The 22,831-nt window shown below is 38.9% G+C and overlaps 1 protein-coding gene across 8 annotated transcripts in view; it reads left to right on the forward strand.

Annotated features, from left to right (window-relative positions):
- Positions 1 to 22,831, forward strand: part of BICC1 (BicC family RNA binding protein 1) — a 286,247-nt gene that overhangs the window by 148,516 nt on the left and 114,900 nt on the right. For 6 of the 8 annotated variants that reach the window (XM_042908455.1, XM_042908456.1, XM_042908457.1 and 3 more), the window contains exon 3: positions 4,199 to 4,450. The exons of the other annotated variants lie outside the window; for them this stretch is intronic. In XM_042908455.1, coding sequence (XP_042764389.1) covers positions 4,199 to 4,450 — 252 coding nt within the window. The remainder of the gene's footprint in view (positions 1 to 4,198; positions 4,451 to 22,831) is intronic. 8 annotated transcript variants of the gene reach the window in all.

The following is a 22,831-nucleotide window of genomic DNA, read 5'->3' on the forward strand; positions in this document are numbered from 1 at the left end:
TGTCAATTTCAAGGAAGGCACAGATTATTACTTACCAAACTAGAATTTTACTTTCTAATTAATTGCTGTGAGTTTGTACCTCTGTAGATTATAAACAAGATATAGAAGGAATTACTTAACTCTCTTTGGCCTTCTAGTCCTTTAAAAGCTAATTTGTAAAGTAGTATCGTAATAGCATTGTATGGTGACAGATGGTAGCTAACACTTGTGCTGAGCAGAGCATAAATGTACAGATTTGTGGAATCACTGTGTCATACACCTGAAACTAATGCAACATTGTGTGTCAACTGTACTTAAGTAAAAAAAAAGGTAATTTGTTAAGAATGACTTAAATTTAGTCTAGACACACAGTTTCTTACTAGCTACTATGATGGTTCTTTACCACTTGTTATGGGAGCACAGTAATATTTTTTTTTTTTATTTTTAAGCAAAGATGTCAGGCATTTGAGGGAATTTTATGAAGTCAGTTCTCATTTGTTCACTGTAATTATGAAAAAGTACAGGGTAAAGTCATTAATGCTCTAGTTTTAGGAATTAGTTTTAACTTCTCTGTATGAGATTTTTCTCCTTTAAAAGTTAGATGTGTTATCAGGTATCTAAAACAAAACTTTTGGGGTGTTTGGGTGGCTCGGTCAGTTAAGTGTCCAACTCCTGATTTCAGCTCAGGTCATGATCTCACAGCCATGAGACTGAGCCCCTCATTGGGCTCCACACTGAATGTGGAGCCTGCTTGAGATTCTCTCTCTTTCTCTCTCTCCCTTTCCTTCTCTCTTTCTCTCCCTCTCCCCTGCCCCTTCCCCACTCGCACATGTGCTCTTTCTCTAAAAAAAAATTTTTTTAAGTAAAACAAAACTTTTAAGTACTCTTTTTTTTGGGGGGGGGGCAGAGGGAGGGCAACTCCCTTCCCTACCTTCTTGTGGAATGAGTGAGGAATAGTAAAATTGGATAAAGACAAGGAAGGGTAGAGGTAGAGGGAAATTAGGAAGTCTGACCATCTGTTACCAGTCTCTAAAAGATCAAAATCACCTTTTAATGTAGTTAAAATATTCAGTTAAGTCTTTTATTTTGCATATGAGTGTCAGGTGACTTATACTGATAAGAACATATAGCTAGTTAATTGTAGAGCCAGGAATAAAAGCCTCTCCAGACTCAGCTGTGTGATCCTAAGCAAGTTCTTTAATCTCTCCAAATGTGCTTTTCAAGTGTCAAATGGGGATCATGCCTGCTTTATAAGGTTGTATGGAGAAAGTGGAGGTCATGTATATTTGTGTTTATGAAGTGCTGGTGCATACCAGGTACTCAATAAATGGCTTTTTTCCCCATTGTATCATCTTGGCTTGCTGTAAATTAATTTTTTTGTGAACATAATAAATAATAAGTTTGCCAGTAAACACAGAATTGAAAATTTTATGGTCTTTCACTTTTTAACAGAATGTACAGGGTACAGACTGGGAGTAAAACTTGGTTTAAAAGATTCCCTGAATCATTTTAGCTTGAAAAAGTGGAAGTTTTACATTATCTTTAGATGCTCTGATTTTGATCAGTGCATTATTGCCTTGGGTCAGATACACCAATTTATACAAAGAGCATTCTCAAAGACATTTCCTTGCCTTTTCCTCTGTGAATTTTTCTTATGTGAGCTTTGATGCTCACTTGAATGACCTTATAAAAGAAAAGGAAAATATCAGTGATGTTTAAAACTTACACTTTCCACTCAATTTTTTTCCAGATAAATTTACAGTGTTCTGCATCTCACCTTTCTGTTTGACCCTGGTTGAAAAACTCAAAATTTTCCTTTAGCACAACAGCCTGTATTCCACTGGTCACATTTGAGCTTTACGCCATTTCATTTTTCCTTTTAACAAACACACATTCCAAGGATTGCATCAATTTAAAATGGATGGAGTGAGTTGACATTCTCTTATTTGGGAAAACTTGGTTTTATTGATGAAATGGAGTTTGATGTTTGTTTACCACATTTATGGAAAGCATTTTGCTTTAGGCTGGTTACAGTGTGCAAAGCAAAACCCCGCAACTTATAAAACAAGATTTCTCTTCCCCTCTCTAAAACTTGTGGCTGTACCTAGTTCAATACTTTTTCTGATCAGGCCAGGGAAGAATTTAAAAACTGAGAACTTGGAATTCAGAGGGATACATGCACCACTGTATTTATAGCAGCATTATTTACAATATCCAAATTATGGAAGCAGCCCAAAGTGTCCATTGATAGATGAATGGATAAATGTAATATTATTCAGCCATAACAAAAAAAGAAAACTTGCCATTTTCAAGGACTTGGTTGGAGCTAGAGAGTATAATGCCAAGTGAAATAAGTCAAAGGCAAATACCATATGATTTCACTCATATGTGGAAGTTAAGAAACCAAACAAGCAAAAGAAAAAAAAAAGAGAGACAAACCAAGAATCAGACTCTTAACTATAGAGAACAAACTGATGGTCACCAGAGGGGAGGTGGGTAGAGTGTTGAGAGAAATAGGTGATGGGGATTAAGGAGTGCACTTGTGATGAGCATTTGGTGTTGTATGTATGAAATTGTTGAATCATTATATTGTACATCTGAAACTAATATAACACTGTATGTTACCTGTACTGGAATTAAAATTAAATTAAAAAAAAAACTGAGGACTTAGAACCAACGTTAGGCTCATTTAGCTATTTCTTTTTTTCCTTTAACAGTGGGGCTCTGAAAAAGACATAGTATCTAAATGTTTACTTGAGAGATTAATATACCTTTCTTTTGACGTTTAAAGGTATTTTATTTATTTTTGAAAAATTTTTAATGTTTATTTATTTTTGAGAGATACAGAGACAGAATGTGAGTGGGAGAGGGGCAGAGAGAGAGGGAGATACAGAATCCGAAGCAGGCTCCAGGCTCCGAGCTGTCAGCACAGAGTCCAACACAGGGCTGTGAGATCATGACCTGAGCCGAAGTTGGACAATTAACCGACTGAGCCACCCAGGCGCCCCTAAAAGGTATTTTAAAAGTTTAGTATAGGGTTGCCTGGGTATTTCACGGTTTGTGAGATGGAGCCACATGTTAGGCTCCACACTGGCAGCAAGGAGCCTGCCTGGGATTCTCTTTCTTTCCCTCCCTCCCTCCCTCTCTCTCTCTCTCTCTCTGTCTCTCTTTCTCTCTTTCTCTCTGTACCTCTCCCTGGTTCATGCTTTCTCTCTCTCTCAAAATAAATAAACATTAAAAAATGTTTTGTACAGTTAAAGTCTAAGTTGATGGCATGTACAGTAAGGAAAGCTACTTGTCTTAGAATATTCACCAGACTGTATGTTAAAGACTTCGTGTACTGAAAATGAGCAACAAAATATCCCAAGCATAGTGTATATGAATATGTAATTCAAACACTTGTGCTACTAAGTGAAAACTCTTTTCTTATAGTAGTATCTATAGTTGTGCTTGCCATGTTAGAAACTCTCTGTATCACCTGAAAATAATAAATGAATGAGAGTTGATTTTGAGCTTTTTAATTGGTAGTTGGTTTTGAGAAATCATTTCATAAGCTTTAATTAAAGGGATAATTTGAGCCAGCGCTCAAGGTGTGGCCTGTGGTCTGTTAAGAACAATATTGTTGCTATGTCTCCAGAAAAGAGCCAAGGAAAGGAAGATGGAAAGAGATTGGCTGCATGGGAAAGGATTCCTCCTCTGCCTTATTCTCCACTGGCTGCTTCAAGGAAGAGGAGACCATTTTACTACCAATCACTCAGGCTTTGACCAGCAGTGGGGGGAGTCCCTATTATTTTCTAAGCAGTGTTTAACAGAAAAGTTTCCATCCAGCCATCAACTACAGGATCCCCACTCATGTCTACATCTCCATCACCCTGTCTGACATCCTGGAAGCGGGTGATGCATAGCTTTAACTGATGACACAATTCCTGTGGCTAATTATGGTCTGGTACAATCCATTCATCAGGTGGAATCCAGAGGAATATGGGGGCATCAGGAAGCTCAGCATGGCAACTAAGGAGCTATGACTTCCGGTTATCTTCATTGAGTTCATAGATGTGGATTAGGTACCTACAGGTCACATGGCTTATGTCACCTGTGAAGGTTGCAGCAGATTAGATAAACCAGTGTGAGTCATCAGCAAATGTAATATGGACTATTTTCCATTTACCCTTTGATGAACAGACCTGCACACTCACCTTCAGCTCTTTCATCTCAACAGGTAGCCATCAAGGCACATCCCAGCCTATATATGATGAGGCTTCTGGTATCCTTCTGGTATCCAGTGGCTTTCTGGCTGTCATCCATGCCTTCAGCTTCTACCTACCAGCAGAAAGAGAATCATGCCCCATTCAAGACAGCACTGCTACCGGACTACACTGTCTTTCTGCTTATGACAAATGACTTATTCCCAGACATTGGCATCCCCCTCATCAGTATCTCCTTTGCCCTGTGTTCTTCTCTGATGGTGCAGGTCAGCCAACTGGAGACCATTTTTATCACCTCCCTGCTACACACCTGGCTACCACCCAGCTACCACCCATGAGTTGGTGGCTCTAATGCTTGTTTCTGCATTGTACCAGCCCAAAGAAATGCTGCCCCACTGCAACCCAGAGGGGAAGTAAGGGCCTGTGTCTCATTCCTATCTGCCTGCCTGGCCCTAAGGAGCCAGTGGAGTTGGTGGGGAGGGTTCCTGGTAACAAGGAGGCAGAGTTAAATGGATGCTCTGCATCAGCAAGGGCCAGTAGGAACACAAGGCTCAGAAGCAGCACCTGGGAGTGCAGTTCAGCCACAGGATGGACATTGTGCTCTTCCACCTCTGCCTGCTCTTTATGGCCTCTTATCATCATGGTCACTGTCCTCTGGAACACTTCTTCAGACGCCCACCTACAAACCCCAGTCTTGAGCTTCTCTTGCCTCTAGAAACCATCCAGGCTCTCATGCCCATCCAATCCCAGCCCCTAGCCTCAGCAACCACCTTGTTGTTTTTAACCCAGTCCTTCCATGTGGTTTCAGACCAGACCCAGGTAGTTCCCAGAACTTCGCTCTAGAAGTTACTGAATGTCATCAACTCCCCTCAGCTCTCCCATGAGTTCTGCCTCACTCCTCAGGATTCCAGTTCCTAAAATACTTCCTTGGTTGAATCACCCTCAGTAGGCCTCATTTCAAGGGAAAAAAAAAGACAATTTGTCTTTATTCTTTGAGGATAAATTTTTAGTAAAATGCAACTAAGTCTCTAATAATTTTAAGTAATTTTAGTTGCTAATTTTTGCTAAGAAAGACCTAGGGGTTTTCTTTAAGGGAAAGAATTTGGGTTTGATAGTGGAAATTAAGGATATAAACAGTATTCCTAGGGAGACATTTAAAAATACATTAATGAATAACAATGTGACATTTGGTATGCCAGTGATAGTTATTTCCTTATTAAATGGGTCCTAAAGAGCTACCAAAGTATGGAAGTAAGAAAACAGTATACCTTAAAATGTTACATGATTCAGAATGACCATTATTTTCCCTGTATTAGCTGAAATTTTCCCGTTTCTTTATTCTGAATTATCATGGTTTCATTGCTTAAAATGTGGTAAAATATTTCTATTTAAGTATTTTTCTGCAAAGTACATATTTTAGATACTTGGTAATGATTTCAAATGGTATTAAAATGATAATATTTCTTTGTGATTGAATTGGTTATGAATTCTATAGTAGTGAACATTTATAGATTCACAATAATAGTGAAGACGTGAAGGAAAAGGAGGAGGAGGATGTGTGCTTGAATCTATTATTGTTAAGTTTTAGTTAGTGCTTTCAAAGAAGTGCAGATTAGTTACTTAAAGCTTTTCTAACATTTTATTATAAAAATACAAAAAAGTTGTAAGACTCAGGGAATACCACATACCCACTAATTAAATTTTACAATTACTTCTTTATATTTGCTTTATCTCATATGGATGTATCTATCCTTCTATTTATTTATCAATCTATCTTATTTTTTTGTTGCATTTCAGACTAGCAAGCAGACATCAGCACACTTCACCCCTTCACCATGCATACCAGTAATCAGCATTCAATATTTGGAGTGTTTTGTCATTGTTAAAGTAAATGTACTATTCATTGTTTTTTGACAAATGTGTACATCTGTGTAACCCAAACTCTTATGCAGATATAAGCCATTACCATTACTTGAAACAGTTTCCTCCTATCCCCTCTCCCAGATCCACCCCCAATTTACTGTATCAACCACTTTTCTGAGTTTTTTCACCAATGATTGTTCTAGAATATTATACAAATGGAAACACGTGGTATGTACTTTATGGTATAAGGCTTCTTTCACTGAGCATTATGTTTGTGGGGTTCCTCCTATCGTTCATATATCAGTAGTTTGTTCCTTTTTAATAGTGAGTTGGATTACATTGCATATCACAGGTAATCTGTTTCCCTGTTTATGGACACCTGGCTATTTCCTGTTTTTCACTATTATGAATAAGCTAGTGAGAACAAGTCTTTTACTTGCTGGGTATTTATTTACACTTGGTTGTCTCAGGAACTTAAAAATTAGAATGTTAAAAATTGAACTTACCCAAGTGTTTAGCTTTTCCACAAGTCCCCAATTCAGTGAGCTATACCACTATTCACAGTGTTGTCCAGGTCGTAACCTTGGGTGTCATCCTTGACTGCTTACTGTCCCTGATCTGTCATGCATAACACATACAAAGTGCTGCCAGTGCTGTCTTCACATTTACTCACTCTGCCATAGGCCATAATCATTATCTTGCCCAACCCCGTATTTCAGGTGGATTGTCAAAACAACTTTCTACCTAGTCTCCTTGCCACCTGTCTTGGCCCTCACTTCATTCCTTTCTTCAAATTACTGTCAATGATCTTTGAAAAAAAATACACATTGGGTTATATTACTTACCTATTAAAAATATCTAGTTTCCCAGTGCTCTTAAGATAAAAAAGTAAAATCCTTATCCTACTTTGCAAGTCTCTGCATGATTGAACTCCTCCTACATCTTACCTAGTCTCATCTTTCTAGCTGTGCTGGGTTTGCATCTCTCTCATGCTTTTCTCTTTAGATCCTGCCCCCCTCTGTCATGAGTCAGGCTTTCTAGTTGGACCATCCCCATTTCACACAATTGTGTTCTGTTGGCTCACATACTAAAGATAAAAACTGCCTATGTTAGTTGAGGTTAGAGTTGTCTATGGAAACAGAAAATCAAAGCAAACCCAAATGATTGCTATTTAATAAGTTGGAAGATTACGTCTCATAGTACAGGCCTGGTGTGGTGACAGTGCTTCCCAAAGACTTAGCAAATCAAGGTGCTTCTGCCTACACATTTTCCTACTCCTAGTTTATGGCCCTTATCTTCATAATCCAAGTTGGAACCGCAGTCTAGTGAGCTGGATGGAAGAAGGGACAGAACATATTGAATCATGGGATTCCCTAGAATCTCCTAGCATCCCTAGGCAGAACTTAGTTTTCTGGCCATCCCTGTCTTCGAGGAAGTCAGAGTACTTAATTTAGGTGTCCATGTGCCCAGCTGAAAATTGAGGGTTCTAATTGGGAGAAAGTGGACATTGGAGTAGGCTCCTTAGAACTGTCATATCTCCCTTGGCATCACATTCTTCTCCAGCCACCCTCCTGTTTTTCTGCTTTTTGTCAGAGTCAAAACTTCTTAAAAAAGTCATCTAATCATATTCTACTTCTTAACTCACTCCAACTCCTGCACTTACCCTTCCACTGATGTTTTAAAATTCCAAGGGATACTTTGAAGTCTTTCATTTGACTTAATTTCTCAGGAGCTTTCAGTTCTTCTTTCTTTAAGGAACTCTCCTGTGTGGGGATTAGTCTGGAGTTTTCCCTTTGTTCTCTATGACTTCCTCATTGTCTGCTACCATTCTGGAAGCTCATTCCCTCCCTGGTGTTTTCAGCATCTCATGTTCTACCCAATGTCTAAATGTTGGAATTCTTGAGGTTTAGTTTATTTTTTTATTAAAGTCACACTACGTAAGATTATTTTAACCATTTTTAAGTGGCATTAAGTATATTCACCCTGTTTTGCAACCGTCACCACCATTCATGTTCAGAACTTTTTCACCTTCCCAAAGCGAAACTTCGTGACCATGAAACAATACCTATTCCCTATTCCCCTGACCTCCATTCTACTTACCATTCTACTTTGTCTCAAGGTTAGTTTCACACCCAAATTAGGAGGACCTTTGTTTTTTCTGTCTTTAGTAGGTGAGAGTCTCAGATTCCATGATCTAAAATATCTAATTCCAAATTTATAGTTCCAATTAAATTTTTTTCCTTCTGATCACTAGATTCTTATCACCTTAGCCTGATATTTCCACTTGGCTATAAATCTACTAGAGTGGCTCATAGACTTCAAAAATGTAACTTAACTAAAACTTTTATTTTCTTAGTCTCATTTGGTCTCTTTCTTTCTTCTAGTCTCCGTGATTGCATGAGCCATCTAGTTATTTGAACCAGAAACCTGATTGACAACTTGATAACTCCTTTTTCATCACTCCTCTCCAATCAAATCAATCAGTAGTCTTGTCAGTTCCACCCTCAGTATATGTTGATTTGCTTCATTTTTCTTTGTCTCTGCCATCCTGACCCTTCTTCACGCTCCCATCATCTCTTGCTGGACAGTTGCAATGCCCTCCTAGCTCTTCTCTCTACTCCCAGTCCTGCCTTCTTCACTGTGATCTGTAAAAGACAAATATGGTCATGTTCCTCCAAGGCTTAAAGCCCTTCATTGCCTTCCTAGCTCTTTATATTGAGATCCAACCCCCTTATCGTGGATCTTTGGACTTGGCCCTTACTTCCCTCTCCGCCTAACCTATTGCTGTTTCCTCCTGCTTTCTGGTTGCCTTTCAGGCCTTTAACACTGAGTTCCCTTCTGCTTCAGGGCCTTTGTGCTGTATTGTACTCTCAGCTTGCAATGTTCTTTATGTTTTCCTTGGCATCTTTCAGTGACGCTCTCAGAGAGGTCGTCTTATGTAGTATAAAGTACTGCCCCTCTTACTGTTCTGACTCAGAGCATCCTGTTCTTTTTTAACCCCTACCACACTTAAAAAATGATTTCTTCCTGCTGCCTTTTCTTCATTTCTCCCAGTAGATTTATTTTATTATATCTGTTCATTTCCCCCAGTAGATTATAAGTGTAATCAGGGACTATTTAAATTCTATTCACTATTTATGCCTAATGTTTACTGCAATGACTGACACATATCTGGCATGCAGTAAATATATTTAAAAATGAATGAATGTTGCTCCCTCTCCCAGGCATGATTTTCATTACCCACTTTGATGTAACTATGCTTCATATTGTGGCTCATTTCATCAAGGCATAGCCTTCCCTTGATTAATAGACTACATGGCATCTCTATGTTAGGTGAGATCATTGCAACATGTAAGTTTCTTTCATGAAACTTCTTACACTTTGTAGTTAAGGGTGTAAGGGTTGGTTGTTGGTTTCCCTGAGTATAATATCAGCCTTGTGGGAGCAGTGGCCATAGCTGTCCATCGTTGTTGCTCGTAGGTTGAGCATAATGTCTCATACTTACCTTGTTTGATAAATGAATGAATGCATAATGGTAAAAATATACCTCACCAACTGGTTCATATTTCATAATATAGGATAATTATGCCATTTTATCAGGTGTGAATAGGTTTTGGAATTTGAGTTGTATCGAAAGAATCTTAATTTCTTGAAACCAGCATTTGGAAAGTTTGGTGGTTTTTAATTGGATTCTTTTTAGATGTTTAAGAACCTGAAAATTCACAAGGGAAAAACTGTTTGAAACTTTTATTCTAAGAATTACATGAAGACATCTGAAATATTGCCAAATCTAATTCTACACTTTTGCAAATGAATGAAACCTTAGTATATCTGTATGTTTGTCTTTCCAAGTCTCCCTTGTGACATCGTTAGTGCACTTAAGTCTCCGGAGTAGCTTCTTTGGAAATTTTCATAATCAATTAAAATAATTTTTGAAATGTATAAATCCTTTGAATATTACTCATAACTTTTTATGAGCTCTATACTTTTTCCTATATCAGAAATATTTAAAATTACTTTTGCAGAAAAATACATTTATAGTACAGTAGATGTTTTCTGTCATGCTGTACCAAATTCAACAGGGTAATACTTTATTTTTTTGGCATCCTCTTGGAAGTGTTAATTTAACATTAATTCAGGAAAATTTAGTGGTTTAAAAATTTCTACCAAGTGCAAGGGAATTCACATATAACCTTGTATGAGGCTTAATTGATCTCAGCTTCCCAGCAGCCTTTAGCCCTGGGCCTCCCCACCAAATGCCCTAGACCCGTAGTCAGGTGCTGGCTTGTAAAGCTGCCTGTTCCTTCTTCCTAAGATCAAAGCCCAGCTCTTTATAAAATGCCTGGGGCACAGAATTTTCTGATTCTGATAGAAGCACCATCTATTCACTTTTTGAGTATTACCACATTCTGTTATTTCTCTTTTAACCCATCTCAGGTAAACAGAAAACAAGAGAATGGCTTGCTGGTTGTATTTGGTATATCAACATTTAGTTTAGGCCATATCATATTTATCTAAATAGTGATTTTTAAGTAAATTATTTAGCTGCGTTTTAAAATTAAGGAGATTTTACATGCCAGTCTGGTTTGATAGCTTTTCTTGGAAAGTTGGAAAAGTCTGGCTACTTTGGGCCAGTGTCTACACATGCTGGTTGGAGCTAGTGATGTGTCCCTGTTTGCCACATGCTCTTCCACTCCCTCTTATTCTGTGACGGTTGGTGTCAGTGCACTGTTGGTTTTCTCATGGTGGAGTAATTCTTGTACTCATATTTATAGATCAAGGGGAAATATGAATAAGGGGGTGGTGAATTTCAGGAAAATGAGAGAAAATGTATTTGTTTGGGGCAATGAATAATCTTTGTCTATTTGTGTGTGTGTGTGTGTGTGTGTGTGTAATGTATATTTGAATTAAAAGCATGCACTCTGCCCATCCATTCCTAACTGTTCCTTGCCTGACTCCAGTTGACATCTGAGCCAGGGACTCTTGATTTAGATATATGATCCTATTAAAATAATGTGATTCTACCTTTGGTTTCCTCAAAGGGCAATGGATTGTTCTTCTAGAAGCTTAAAACTGTCTTGCAAATGAAATGCCCAGACATCCTCTTTGTGATTGTCAAAAGTGTAACTTTCATTGGCTTACCAATAATTAGGCCTTGCAAGACCTGGCAAGTTCAGTATAAGTAAAATAGACTTTTTCCTCAAAGATAGTTTATTCTAGAAGGGGGTTGATCCAGTTTAAAAATAGAAATATAAGTGGCATAAGAAAGACAATATAGCAGCTCAGAGAAGGGAAAGATTGTATTAAATTGAGGGGATCTTGAAGTTGCTTTTATGCTTTGTGATGAACAACAGATAGAAATTGAGTGCAGGAGACCGTGAAACAATAGAACTGCTTATATAATGCAAGAAAACCATAGGGATTGGGTGTGGGCAGGACAGTGGATAGTGGTGGTGATGAAAGTAGAGGAGACTGAGGAAAAGTAAAACCAAAGAGGTGGGTCGTGGCCTGGTATGGACAGCCTTAATGTTAGGCCAAGAAGTTTGTGCCCGACTTAAGAGATAATGAATAAGCACTGGTGGATTTAGAGGAGGGAAATATCCGCACTTAACGACTTGAAGGGGAGAGAGCTGGAAGTGCTGCTACCACGTGTGAAGCCCTTTGTGGAAATGCTCAGGAGTGGTAATTACCTGGATGGAAGGTTGTTTTAGGTTCTGGGCACAGTTTGGGGGAGAGAATCACTAGGTCTGTGCAACTGATTGGGTACAGTAGTGTGGGCAGCGAGGGAGAAGCTATGGGAGGTGAGAGGACAGCTTTGAACACATATCAGAGAAAAGTGTGGAAGTCAGAAGGAGGACCAGGTTTGGAATGTGCATCCAGTGGGATGCTTTCCATTTCCAGTAACAGGCTGGCTTCACCAACATGAACGTGTACCTGCTCTCATTACTGAAGTGTGCACAGGTAATGGCTTCAGGGATAGTTGATCAAGAAGCTTTGTGATGTTATCCAGGACTCAGATGTTCTCTGACTCAGCTCTGTCTTCCACCCTGTCAGTTTTATCCCAGAGCTGATTCTCTTCTTGTAGCATCAGGGCTCCATGTGTCTTTGTTTCCCATCTAGTGGGAGAGAGAGAACCTTTTCAGAAATTCTCTTTAAAAAGCCAGAAAGCTTCATTCTCAAAAGTGCCCATCAAACCTTTTCTTATTTATCTTTCACCCAAATTGCATCACATGCCTGGCTGTTCTTTCTTTCTTTCTTTTTTTAATTTTAATTTTTTTTTTATTTGAGGGAGAGAACACACATGAGAGGGGGAGAAAGAGAATTTTTTTTAATGTTTATTTATTTTGAGAGAGAGCACAAGTGAGCAGGGGAGGGGCACAGAGAAGAGAAGGCAAGAGAGAATCCCAAGCAGGCTCCATCTCTCAGTGCAGAGTCCGATGAGGGGCTCTGTCCGACATACCATGAGATCATGACCTGAACCAAAATCAAGAGTTGGACGCTTAACCAACTGAACCACCCAGGGGCCCTGAGAGAGAGAGAATCTTAAGGCCCCATGCTCAGCACAGAGCCTGACACAGGGTTCGATTCCATGACTCTGGGATCATTACTTGAGCTTAAATCAAGAGTTGGATGCTCAATTGGCTGAACCACCCAGCCACTCCTCTTCTTTTAATTGTGGTAAAATCCACATAACATAAAATTTACCATCTTAACCATTTTTAAGTGTCCAGTGGTAATAAAAACATTCATATTGTTGTTCAACCATCACCACCAGCCATCCCCATAGCTTTTCGCATCTTGTAAAACTGAAACTCTGTACCCATTAATAAATCCTCATTGCCCCCTCCCTGTAGCCCCTGAAAACAAGCCACAATTCTACTTTTTGTCTCTATGATTTTGACAACTTGAGGTAAATTTTCTCATGAAATGGAATCATACAGTATTTGTATTTTTGTGACTGGCTTGTTTTACTTAGCATAATGCCTCAAGGTTCATCCATGTTGTAGATATGTTAGAATTTCCTTCCTTTATAAGGCCGCATACTGTTCCATTGTATGCATGTACCACATTTTGCTTTTCCATTCATCCATCGATGGACACTTGTATTACATTTCCACATTTTAACTATCATGAATAGCACTACTATGAATGTGGATGTATAAATATCTCTGTGCGACTATGATTTCAGTTTTTGGGTGTATAACCAGAAGTGAAATTGCTAGATAATGTGCTAATTATATTTTTAATTTTTTGATGAATTGCTCTTGGTGTTCCACATTGCTGTTTTCAACAGCAGCTGTACCATTTTACATTCCTACCAACTGTGCACAAGAGTTCTAATTTATCCACATCCTTGTCAGCATGCACTTTCTGCTTTTTTTGTGTGTGATAGTAGCCATCTTAATGGGTGTGAGATGCTGTTTCATTATACTTTTGATTTCCACTTCTGTAATGATCAGTGGTGTCAAGCATCTTTTCATGTGCTTATCAGCCATTTGTATATCTTTGTTGGAGAACAGTCTATTCAGGTCTGCCCATTTTGGGGTCAAGTTGCTTAGTTTATTTTGTTGTTGTTGAGCTTTAGGTTCATGCCTATTCATGCCTATTCTTAAATCAGTCCCTGGCATTGGGAGTGGCATCACTCTATTAGATAACCAGGTTGATTCCTGGATCCTGGATAGACAACTTATAATGTCCTGTTGTGTGGAGAAGATTGTGCACAGTTTAAACATGTCTAAGGAGCTGGTGGGATATCAAGGCAGAGATATGTTTAGGAGGTTATGTGTACAAGTCTGGATTCTGAAAGGAGCAAGAGTAGGTTTTACTATATGATGTTGAAGCTTTTAAAAGAACCATCTGGCAGAGGCGACTGGGTAGCTCAGTCAGTTAAGCTTCCAGCCCTTAATTTTGGCTCAGGTCATGGTCTTGCAGTTTGTGAGTTTGAGCCCCACATTGGGCTCTGTACGGATAGTGCAGAGCCTGCTTGAGATTCTCTCTCTCCTTCTTTCTCTGCCTCTCCTTGCCTGTCTCTCTCTCTCTCTCTCTCTCTCTCTCTCTCTCTCTCTCTCTCAAAATAAATAAATAAACTTAAAAAATAAAGAACCATCTGGCAGAGACAGTAATGCCCAGCAAATACTCTAATTGCCCCCTGCATGACCCAGCTCCTTTTGAATTGGTAGAGCTATGTGTGTAGTTATGGTCAATGGAATGTGAGGGAGGTAATGTGTTTTTCTTTGAGGCCAAGGTAGTAAAAGTTCAGCACAGGATTCTTCCTATTTTTCTTCCAAAGGGAGATAGGAGGCCATGGATTCTAGATGGGCAGCCATAAAATGGAAAGGCCTCCATAAGCTTGGCTCGCTGAATGACTGTGGAGAACCAAGCCCTTTGCTGACCTATGCAGTCCATTTAACAGGAGAGAGGAACTTTTGTGTTCATCAACTGACATTTGGAGTTGTTACAATAGTAGCATAACCAATATGTACCTCTTCATTATTCCTTTTTTAAAGCAAACTTTTCTCAAACCTAGTACTTCGTTTCCTATTTACCCAGTACAGCCTGCATAGAATTTTATCTTATTAATGTCTTAGGGATGCCATTATAGATCTGCTTTTGTGCTAATCTGTCATTATCAGTCAGCATTAATCCTACTGGGGTTTACTGAGCTAAGTAGGATTGTTTGCTTGAAGAAGATTAAGGTGATGTGGATGGTAAAATGTGTTGCCTAAAAAAGCATATAATGTGAAATCATGTAACTAGAATAATGGGCTTATGAAAAATTAGAGGCTAGAAAGTTAACAAAGTTTGGTAACTTGATTTTGTTAGAGATATCAATACTATTACATTTTTTACCCAAGATATGTACTATTAAACCATTATATTCAAGTTATATACAACTTAGATAGTTCAGGTTTAACCTTTTTATTATACACTTGTGATAATAGATATGATAAAGGTATATTTAAACTTTCTGGGGAATTATAATAAAGTGATAGTTGGGGAATGAAATAGCATTAAGAATCACAGATCCTTATGTCCCAGGGGAACCAAGAAACCTGTTCTTCATTAACATAGATCATTACAAATAACCCACTCATACCCCATGAAAATTCTTGTTGGTTTGGAGCACAGGTCAGAAAGTAGTAGGGTCCATGCTTTCTCTGGCCCACAGTGTTTTTTAAATAATTGAAATAGGTCACATTTAGAAATCAGGAGATTTAGGGCACCTGGGTGGTTCAGTCAGTTGAGTGTGTGACTTCAGCTCAGGTCATGATCTTGCAGTTCATGGGTTCAAGCCCTGCTTCAGGCTCTGTGCTGACACCTCAGATCCTGGAGCCTGCTTCAGATTCTGTGTCTCCTTCTCTCTCTCTGCCCCTCACCCGCTTGTGCTCTATCTCTGTCTCTCAAAAATTAATATTAAAAAAAATTTTTAGAAAATCAGGAGACTTAATATAGAAATCTGGCTCATCTTTTACAATGGGCAGATGCGGGCCCCTGAGCCTGTGCCAGCCATTGGCTAGAGTGGAAATGACAGAACTTAGGCTTCCCACTGTCCACAACCCGTACTTGGCCCAGCTTGCCACTCACTGTACTTCTCCACCTCAGACATTTTAGTTGGAGAGTTTCTTTATCCATTAGTATGCAGACATACCCTGGGAGAATGAATTCTGTCAGTGATACAGAATTTACCTTCATTTAAGGAATATTGACTCAGTTCATTTATTTTGATAAGCAGATTCCTAACAGATACCATTTTTTGTATGAGTTAAAGGAGACTGTGTAGATGGAGCTGCTCTACTCTGTCTGATTTACCAAGTGCCAAGTAATTGGAAAGTCTTAGATAATTGTTGCCTCTCCTTTTGACCTTTCTTATCTCCATCACTGTATTTTAACAATGCTTCTTAGATCCTAAGTGCTAGATTCAAATGTTTAGAAGTGAACAAGATACAGTTTGTTGGCCATTGGGAGGCCACTTTATTGGTGGGATTGGAAAAACAAGCAAAGAAATAAGTACTATAATGTTGCCACAACAAAGTTAGAGTGCGGAGGGGAGAGAGAAAGATGACTTCTGGCCAGGAGAGTTGGGAGAGTGTTCAGAGTGGAGGGTATATTTGAGCTAGATTTTGGTTGATAAGGGGGAGTTCTCTGAACTTCTAGAAATGAATTATTTAAGCTTGCCTATGGTGTGGAACAGTGTGAAGCCCCTTGTCAGTTATTCTCAATAGGACATAAAAGGTAGTCCTCAACTTGCACAGCAACGTGGGACCATAAAAATGACTGTGCAGGCTGAAACTGCAGAGTGTTTTCAGTAATCACTGGGAAACTTGAATGATGTTCATTGTTCTAAACATTTTTAAACATGTTCTAAACATGTTCAAACTTCTAAACATTTTTGTGAAAATATTAAAAGTTTCTGTTAGTGATAAATGTATAGGAAAATGAAGATATTAAAGCCAATTATTTAATGCACTGTATTTAAATGTTAGAAATATTGAGAATGAATGTATTTCATTTTTTTTTTTTGGTAAAAAAACTTGTCAAAAATAGTTGGAACTTGGGGCGCCTGGATGGCCTAGTTGGTTAAGCGTCCAACTTTGGCTCAGATCATGACCTCACAGTTCATGAGTTCGAGCCCTGTGTCAGACTCTGTGCTGACTGCTGGGAGTCTGGAGCCTGCTTCCGGTTCTGTGCCTTCTTCCCTTTCTGCCCCTCTGCTGCTCATACTCTGTCTCTGTCTCTGTCTCTCTCTCTCTTTCTCTCTCTCAAAAATAAATACACATTAAAATAATTAAAGAAAAAGAATAGTTGAAACAGTGCTTTTTTTATTGTATAGCGTATGATACTGAGGGAGCATCTTTTCTGTGCCTTGGTAACCGTAAGTCTAGATCCGACTCCAACATGTCATCCTTTGTACTTTGAAAGTTGTGAAATATCTCCCAGAGTTTCTTTAATGTGTAGTATTTTGCCGGCATCAGCTCCTCTTTGTCACAACCACTTTCATTATTTACGTCACTAGGCTTGTATGCACTGAGTTTCCTCTGGCTGCATATCACAGCCTCTCTAATAGCGATGGCGTCTTCATTCCCAGCATCCCAGATTCTGTACCCCTGACATTTGACTCAGATTTCACTTCCAATCTCACTGTTTGTTTGCTGTACTTTCATCGTGGTTGGCCAGTTTCCACTTTTGATTATCCATTTTTTGTAAAATGTCATTGTTTCTTACCTTGGGAGACAAGGAGTCAGTACAACTCCTTGGTCTGCCATCTGTGCATGAACTGATTACAGATGTGCAGTGAGTAATCCCCCACAGACTTTGAAAGAAGTGGCATGACTGGTCAGTGATAAAGATGTAGTGATTTGTATCCTGAAAGAGAGGGCAGCAGAATGTGTATTTGATGCAACTACTCACAATTAATGTACTTTGTTAACTGGTATGTAATCTTGTCTTGTTGGGGGATTGGCACCATTTACTTAAGCTATGGCAACTTTATGGCTCTTGGAACTGTGCCAAGCCAGGATGCGTATATGGACATCTTGAGTGGGTTTGTCCTGCTCTTTGTTGGAAGTTCAGCTTCTGTAGCCCTGGCCAGTGAGTGCCAGTGTGGCCCTCTGTTGTGTCATTGTGACAGCCAAAATGCATCCGATATGCTGCATATGTTCATGGAGGTGGTGATCCTTTCCTGGATTGAACCATTCTGGGGCTATCTCTGGATTATTCTGTCATTAGTTAATCAGAGTGTTGAGGGGCAGCCACTCTGCTGCTAGTGAGCACTTCATGGTGGAATTCTGGGAGGTTGGGCTTTCAGATGTCCCCCCCGCCTCCATAAATATGTGGTATTTTTCACTTACTTTGTAAGCCAAGTGGGGCAGAAATTTCCCTTGCCAGGGAGTCATGTGATTTAGATTCTCACTGGACTTTGCCACATGCCTATCTGCAAAATAGGTTACACTTATCTGATTTCTAAGATTATTGTGAGGAATACATGGGAAATGTATAAGAATATTAGACAAATGTGAGGAATTGTTCTGAAGATGACAAATAACTGAGTCGGTGAGATGCATTTCGTGGATTTAAAATGAAATACAACAGAGCCTGCTAATGTCTCAGCAAAATAAACATCCCCAGCTTTTAGACACCCCCTCGTGTGAGAAGTTCACTACTTTCCCATCTCCACTTTTCAGGGCTTTCTAGTTGGCTCTTTTCTCACGTAGCTCCCTTCATTGTGAAATGCAGCAAATTGACTCACAACCCATTAGTACCTGAAGTAACTTGAAACAGCCTTCTCCATGAGGATAGACCTATTTCTCTATTGATATAAGGAAACTAGAATCACAGATGAGCTAGTTTTTTGGGGAAGCAGGCTGCAGATGGCTCCCAGCTGGCAGCCATTTTGAATGATGAATTTTCAATAGTTTAGAGTATAAATGTCACGTTAGAGTGTTCAGTGTTCTTTTCCTGGTCCAAGAATAAATATTTCGAGTAAAGACAGCGTAAATAGACTTGTCGTTGGTTGATCTGAGATGCTGTGTTTACTTACCTGTGGATTTTTAACTTTATGTCTGGGTTGAAGAATTTGGTGAAATAAGCATGTTAGTAGAATTGTTGGTTTGGCAAAGGTTTCCATCATCTGTAAGATATTATCCTGTAATTGCTGCAAACTTGCAGAATCTGTAGTATAGTGAATATTGGTAGATATGTTCTCTTTCCACATGGTGTATTAATATGGAATTTGTTGGAGATGGAAAAAACATTTATTATGACTTGAGCATTGAAAAATATAAATTATTTTTTTTATCATGGATGAAACTCCATGTAGATTTTGATTGGATTTTAACTTATTTATTTTATTCTAATTTTGGCAAAATATTTTGGCTAAGTGAAATTACTTAAATTATCCCTTGTAAATAAATCTGTGATGAAATTTTTTTCAATAGCTGATAGAACTTTCTTCCAATTAAAAAAATTTAAAATTCCAGGCCATGTAAACATTATGCTCCCTTGCCAACTTTCCTTCTCATACTCCCCATAGAAACTAAAACCAAAACAGGAATATATGATTCCTTGTTTATTAGGTACCTTTTTAATATAAAAAAAAGCAGTGCTATTACTCTTTGATCAGGGTACATTATGCCCTATTTACAAAATACAAATATGAATTAAAAAGATGTTAACAGAGCTGTTACATATCCACAGGATACTATCTTCATCACATTTTTCATCATGAAAAAGTAACTTTTATTTGGTTTTTATTTTTAAAAAAATATTTTAAGTTTATTTGAGAGAGAGAGAGAATGCACACATGAGCAAAGGAGGGGCAGAGAGAGAGGGAAACAGAGAATCCCAAGCAGGCTCCGTGCCGTCAGTGAGGAGCCTGATGCAGGGCTCAACCTCATGAACTGTGTGGTCATGACCTGAGTTGAAATCAAGGAACAGATGCTTAATTGACTGAAACTGACTGAGCAGGTGCCCCATGAAAGAGTAACTATTAAAGATGAACTAAAAAGTATATATTCTTTCTGATGTCAACAATCTTAATTGCTTTATATGTTTCAAAATTGATATTCTTGGGTTAAATACTTCTGTTACTGTAAATATTTCTGTTCATCAGATCTGAAATTAGCATAAGAATTAAATTACATTTCCATTATTAATCCTCTGTTAGTAATGAGTATAGCAAGTTTGACAACATAAACTTAAAATAGTTATTTTTCAAAATATTTCATCTTTAGATAAGCTCCTCTAAAATCTCATCTCTCCTCATGACATATAGAATTGCTGCTTATAATGAAATAAAGAAACCTAGCTGAAATTGACAGAATTGAGAAGATACTGTCTTGACAATGGAGGTGTCCTGAAGTTGAAATTGACATATTTGAAATGGCTTAAACATATAGCACCCGGAATTATGAGTTAGAATAAACATTTAAGGTGTCATTTAGTGTTTACTGAAAATGATTCAGTAAACATTTGAGCTTCGATTTTTTTTGAAGGTAGAAACCAGGGCAATGATATTAAAAACAAAACCAAGAAAACTAGCTGGAACTCACTCCAGGATTTTTCTCCCTGAGACAGAAGATAATCATTTTCTTCTTGGAGATTTTGTGGTTTGCACACCAAAGCATTTGCTTAACTGCCATGATAATGCATGGCGACCTTGCTCTACAAGGAAGCATTAGCCATTTTAAGTGTGTTTCCCAACTTTCAGTTCAAATTTCACACATCTTATTTTTTTTGGAGAGGGGTTGGTCACTGTTAGCCACTTAATTGAATTATTCCTTGAATGCAAATTGAACATTTTGGACAATATCCTGACTTGTTTAAGAATTAGGGCATAACATGGGTTTCTGTAAAGTGATTTCCTTGTAGAAATTAATTGGATTGTGGAAAGTATATAATGTTTTTTTGAAAAGGTGTCAGTGTTTTCATCCATTATGAGATCCTTAAGATTAACTGCTTTAGTGGTCCCATTTCTGTGATTTTTAAAAAACATCACTTTAACACTTTAAACATCACTGGTCAACAACCCAGTCTACTCAGTGACATTTATATCGCTTGTATCTACACCAGAGCTCTTAAGGCAGACATGGCCTCTTTGAAATGGAAAGTAAGCACTTACGTCAGGGTTGTCTGGAAGCCCAGGGACATCTTAAAAAATATATGTAACTCATCTGTAAGCTTTCTAGCTGCTCCCCGCCCCTGCCACCGCCGCCACTTTTTTCCTCTAGGAGAAATCCCAGTTTTTCCACTGATCTCCTTTAGCTGCTTTATTAATGTACATCATCCAGAATAATGAGTTAATATAAGTCTTTAAAATATTTAAAGTGTGATTTAATGTGTGTAGAAAATGATTCAAAATTAGTAGTGTGTTCTTTGGGCTTTGATTTTGTGAAGGTAGAAACAAGGCCATAATAAGATTGTTTTTAAAAAGCTAGCTGGAAGTCACTTTAGAATTTCTTTTTTTTTCCTTTTTTGAGACATAAGAGAGTCATTTTCTTCCCAGAGGTTTTGTGGCTTCTTTGATTTCAGGCCTCAGCTTCTGGACCTCACCTTTTCCAGCTCCCTTATTTATTTACCTTGATTTACCTTCCTATTTGTCTTGATGTCCATTTAGGACATCTTTTTAAAAAGTAGCTTGCTGTACACAGAGCCTTTCTTTCACTTGCTTAGTGCCCTGATTTCTGCCTCTGCACCCTGCAGTCTACGTCCTCTTCTACCAGGGCTCATGCTTCAGCCCCTGCTCTGGTAATCCAGCTTCAGTCCTGGCCTTCCTGGACCATCCTCCCCCAACACTCCCACCAGAGAACTGGTCTTCCTCCTCCCCCTGATTAGAGGCCCTTTCACACTCTACTATTCCATAACTGGCTGAGGCTAAAACCAACTATTAGTATGCAGTGACTGTGCTGTAGGAACTGACTTGGAGTCATTGGAGGTGATAGTTTAAAAAGCTTCATTGATAACTTCCTAAGGGGAATTTTGACTTCCTAAAAGTGAAGTAAGTATTGCCTCTTCCTATTTGCAGTTACTTTCCTGGTTCTTAGAGTAATGAGCAGTAGCCAAGCACAGGTCCTGTATGTCTTTGATTTATGTCATGTCTTCAAGTCTTTGTGAGCATGTCCATGTGCACATCCATAGGAGGGAGGAGAAGACGTGAGACACATTTGCTGTCCTGGATTTATGAAGTGAGCCTTGAAGCACCTCAGCCACACTGAATCACCCTCAAATCCTCTGGAGTACCTACCCTCCTTCCTTCTAGACCTTTCTTTTTTTTTATGTTTATTTATTTTTGAGAGAGAGACAAGAGTGAGAGCAGGGGAGAGGCAAAGAGAGAGGGAGACACAGAATCTGAAGCAGGCTCCAGGCTCTGAGCTGTCAGCACAGAGCCTGATGCGGGGCTCAAACCCACGAGATGTGAGATCATGACCTGAGGCAAAGTCGAACACTTAACCGACTGAGCCACCCAGGCACCCCTTGACCTTTCTACATGTACTCTTCTATGTGGGATGCTTTCTCCTACCTTTTATCCAGCTAGCTGTTTCTCTTCCTTCAGGTGACAGCATTAATAGGCATTTCTTTGGGGTAACTTTCCTTGACTGCCCATGACTGGGCTAGGACTCCCTCTATATATTCTCATATTGCCCTGTCTCATTCTGAAACTTGACACACAGTACATAATAATGGGTTAACCTGTCCTCTCCCTTGTTAGACCATGAGATCCTGGAGGGAAGCACCATCTTGTTTGCTGTCATATCCCTAGTTTCCAGGACGGTGCCTGACCAAAAGTAATGTATGTGTAATTAACACAGGGGTTAATATTATCTAACAACCACTGTGGGCCATGTTCTGTGTTTGAGGTTTTCCACATGTTTTCTTATCAAAACCCACGATTCTATGAGTAGGTACTATAATTATAATTATACAGAGAATAAAAGGCTGATAAAAGTAATTTGCCCAAAATGATAGCTAGAAAGTGGCAGAGCTGGTATTTGACTCCCTCTCTTAATGACCAGATTACACACAGTGATGAACAAATAAAGGGATGTCTGAGAAGGCATCCATTTGGAGCTCTGTATGGGGACTGCAGCCTGGTGAATGACCTGTGTGGGTGGCATTGACTGGCTACACATGATATTCAATGGAGTCGGTTTTTTTGTTTGTTTGTTTGTTTTCCCCCTAAACATAGAGAGAAGGTCAGCTACAGGTGCTAGATTCCAACAACTAGCAATTTGTTTTCTCTGTAAGGTTTGACATTGACTGCCAGTCATAGAACTTTGGAGAGCATGTGG

The sequence above is a fragment of the Panthera leo genome, chromosome D2, assembly GCF_018350215.1.
Source record: "Panthera leo isolate Ple1 chromosome D2, P.leo_Ple1_pat1.1, whole genome shotgun sequence".
Taxonomy (NCBI): Eukaryota; Metazoa; Chordata; class Mammalia; order Carnivora; family Felidae; genus Panthera; species Panthera leo.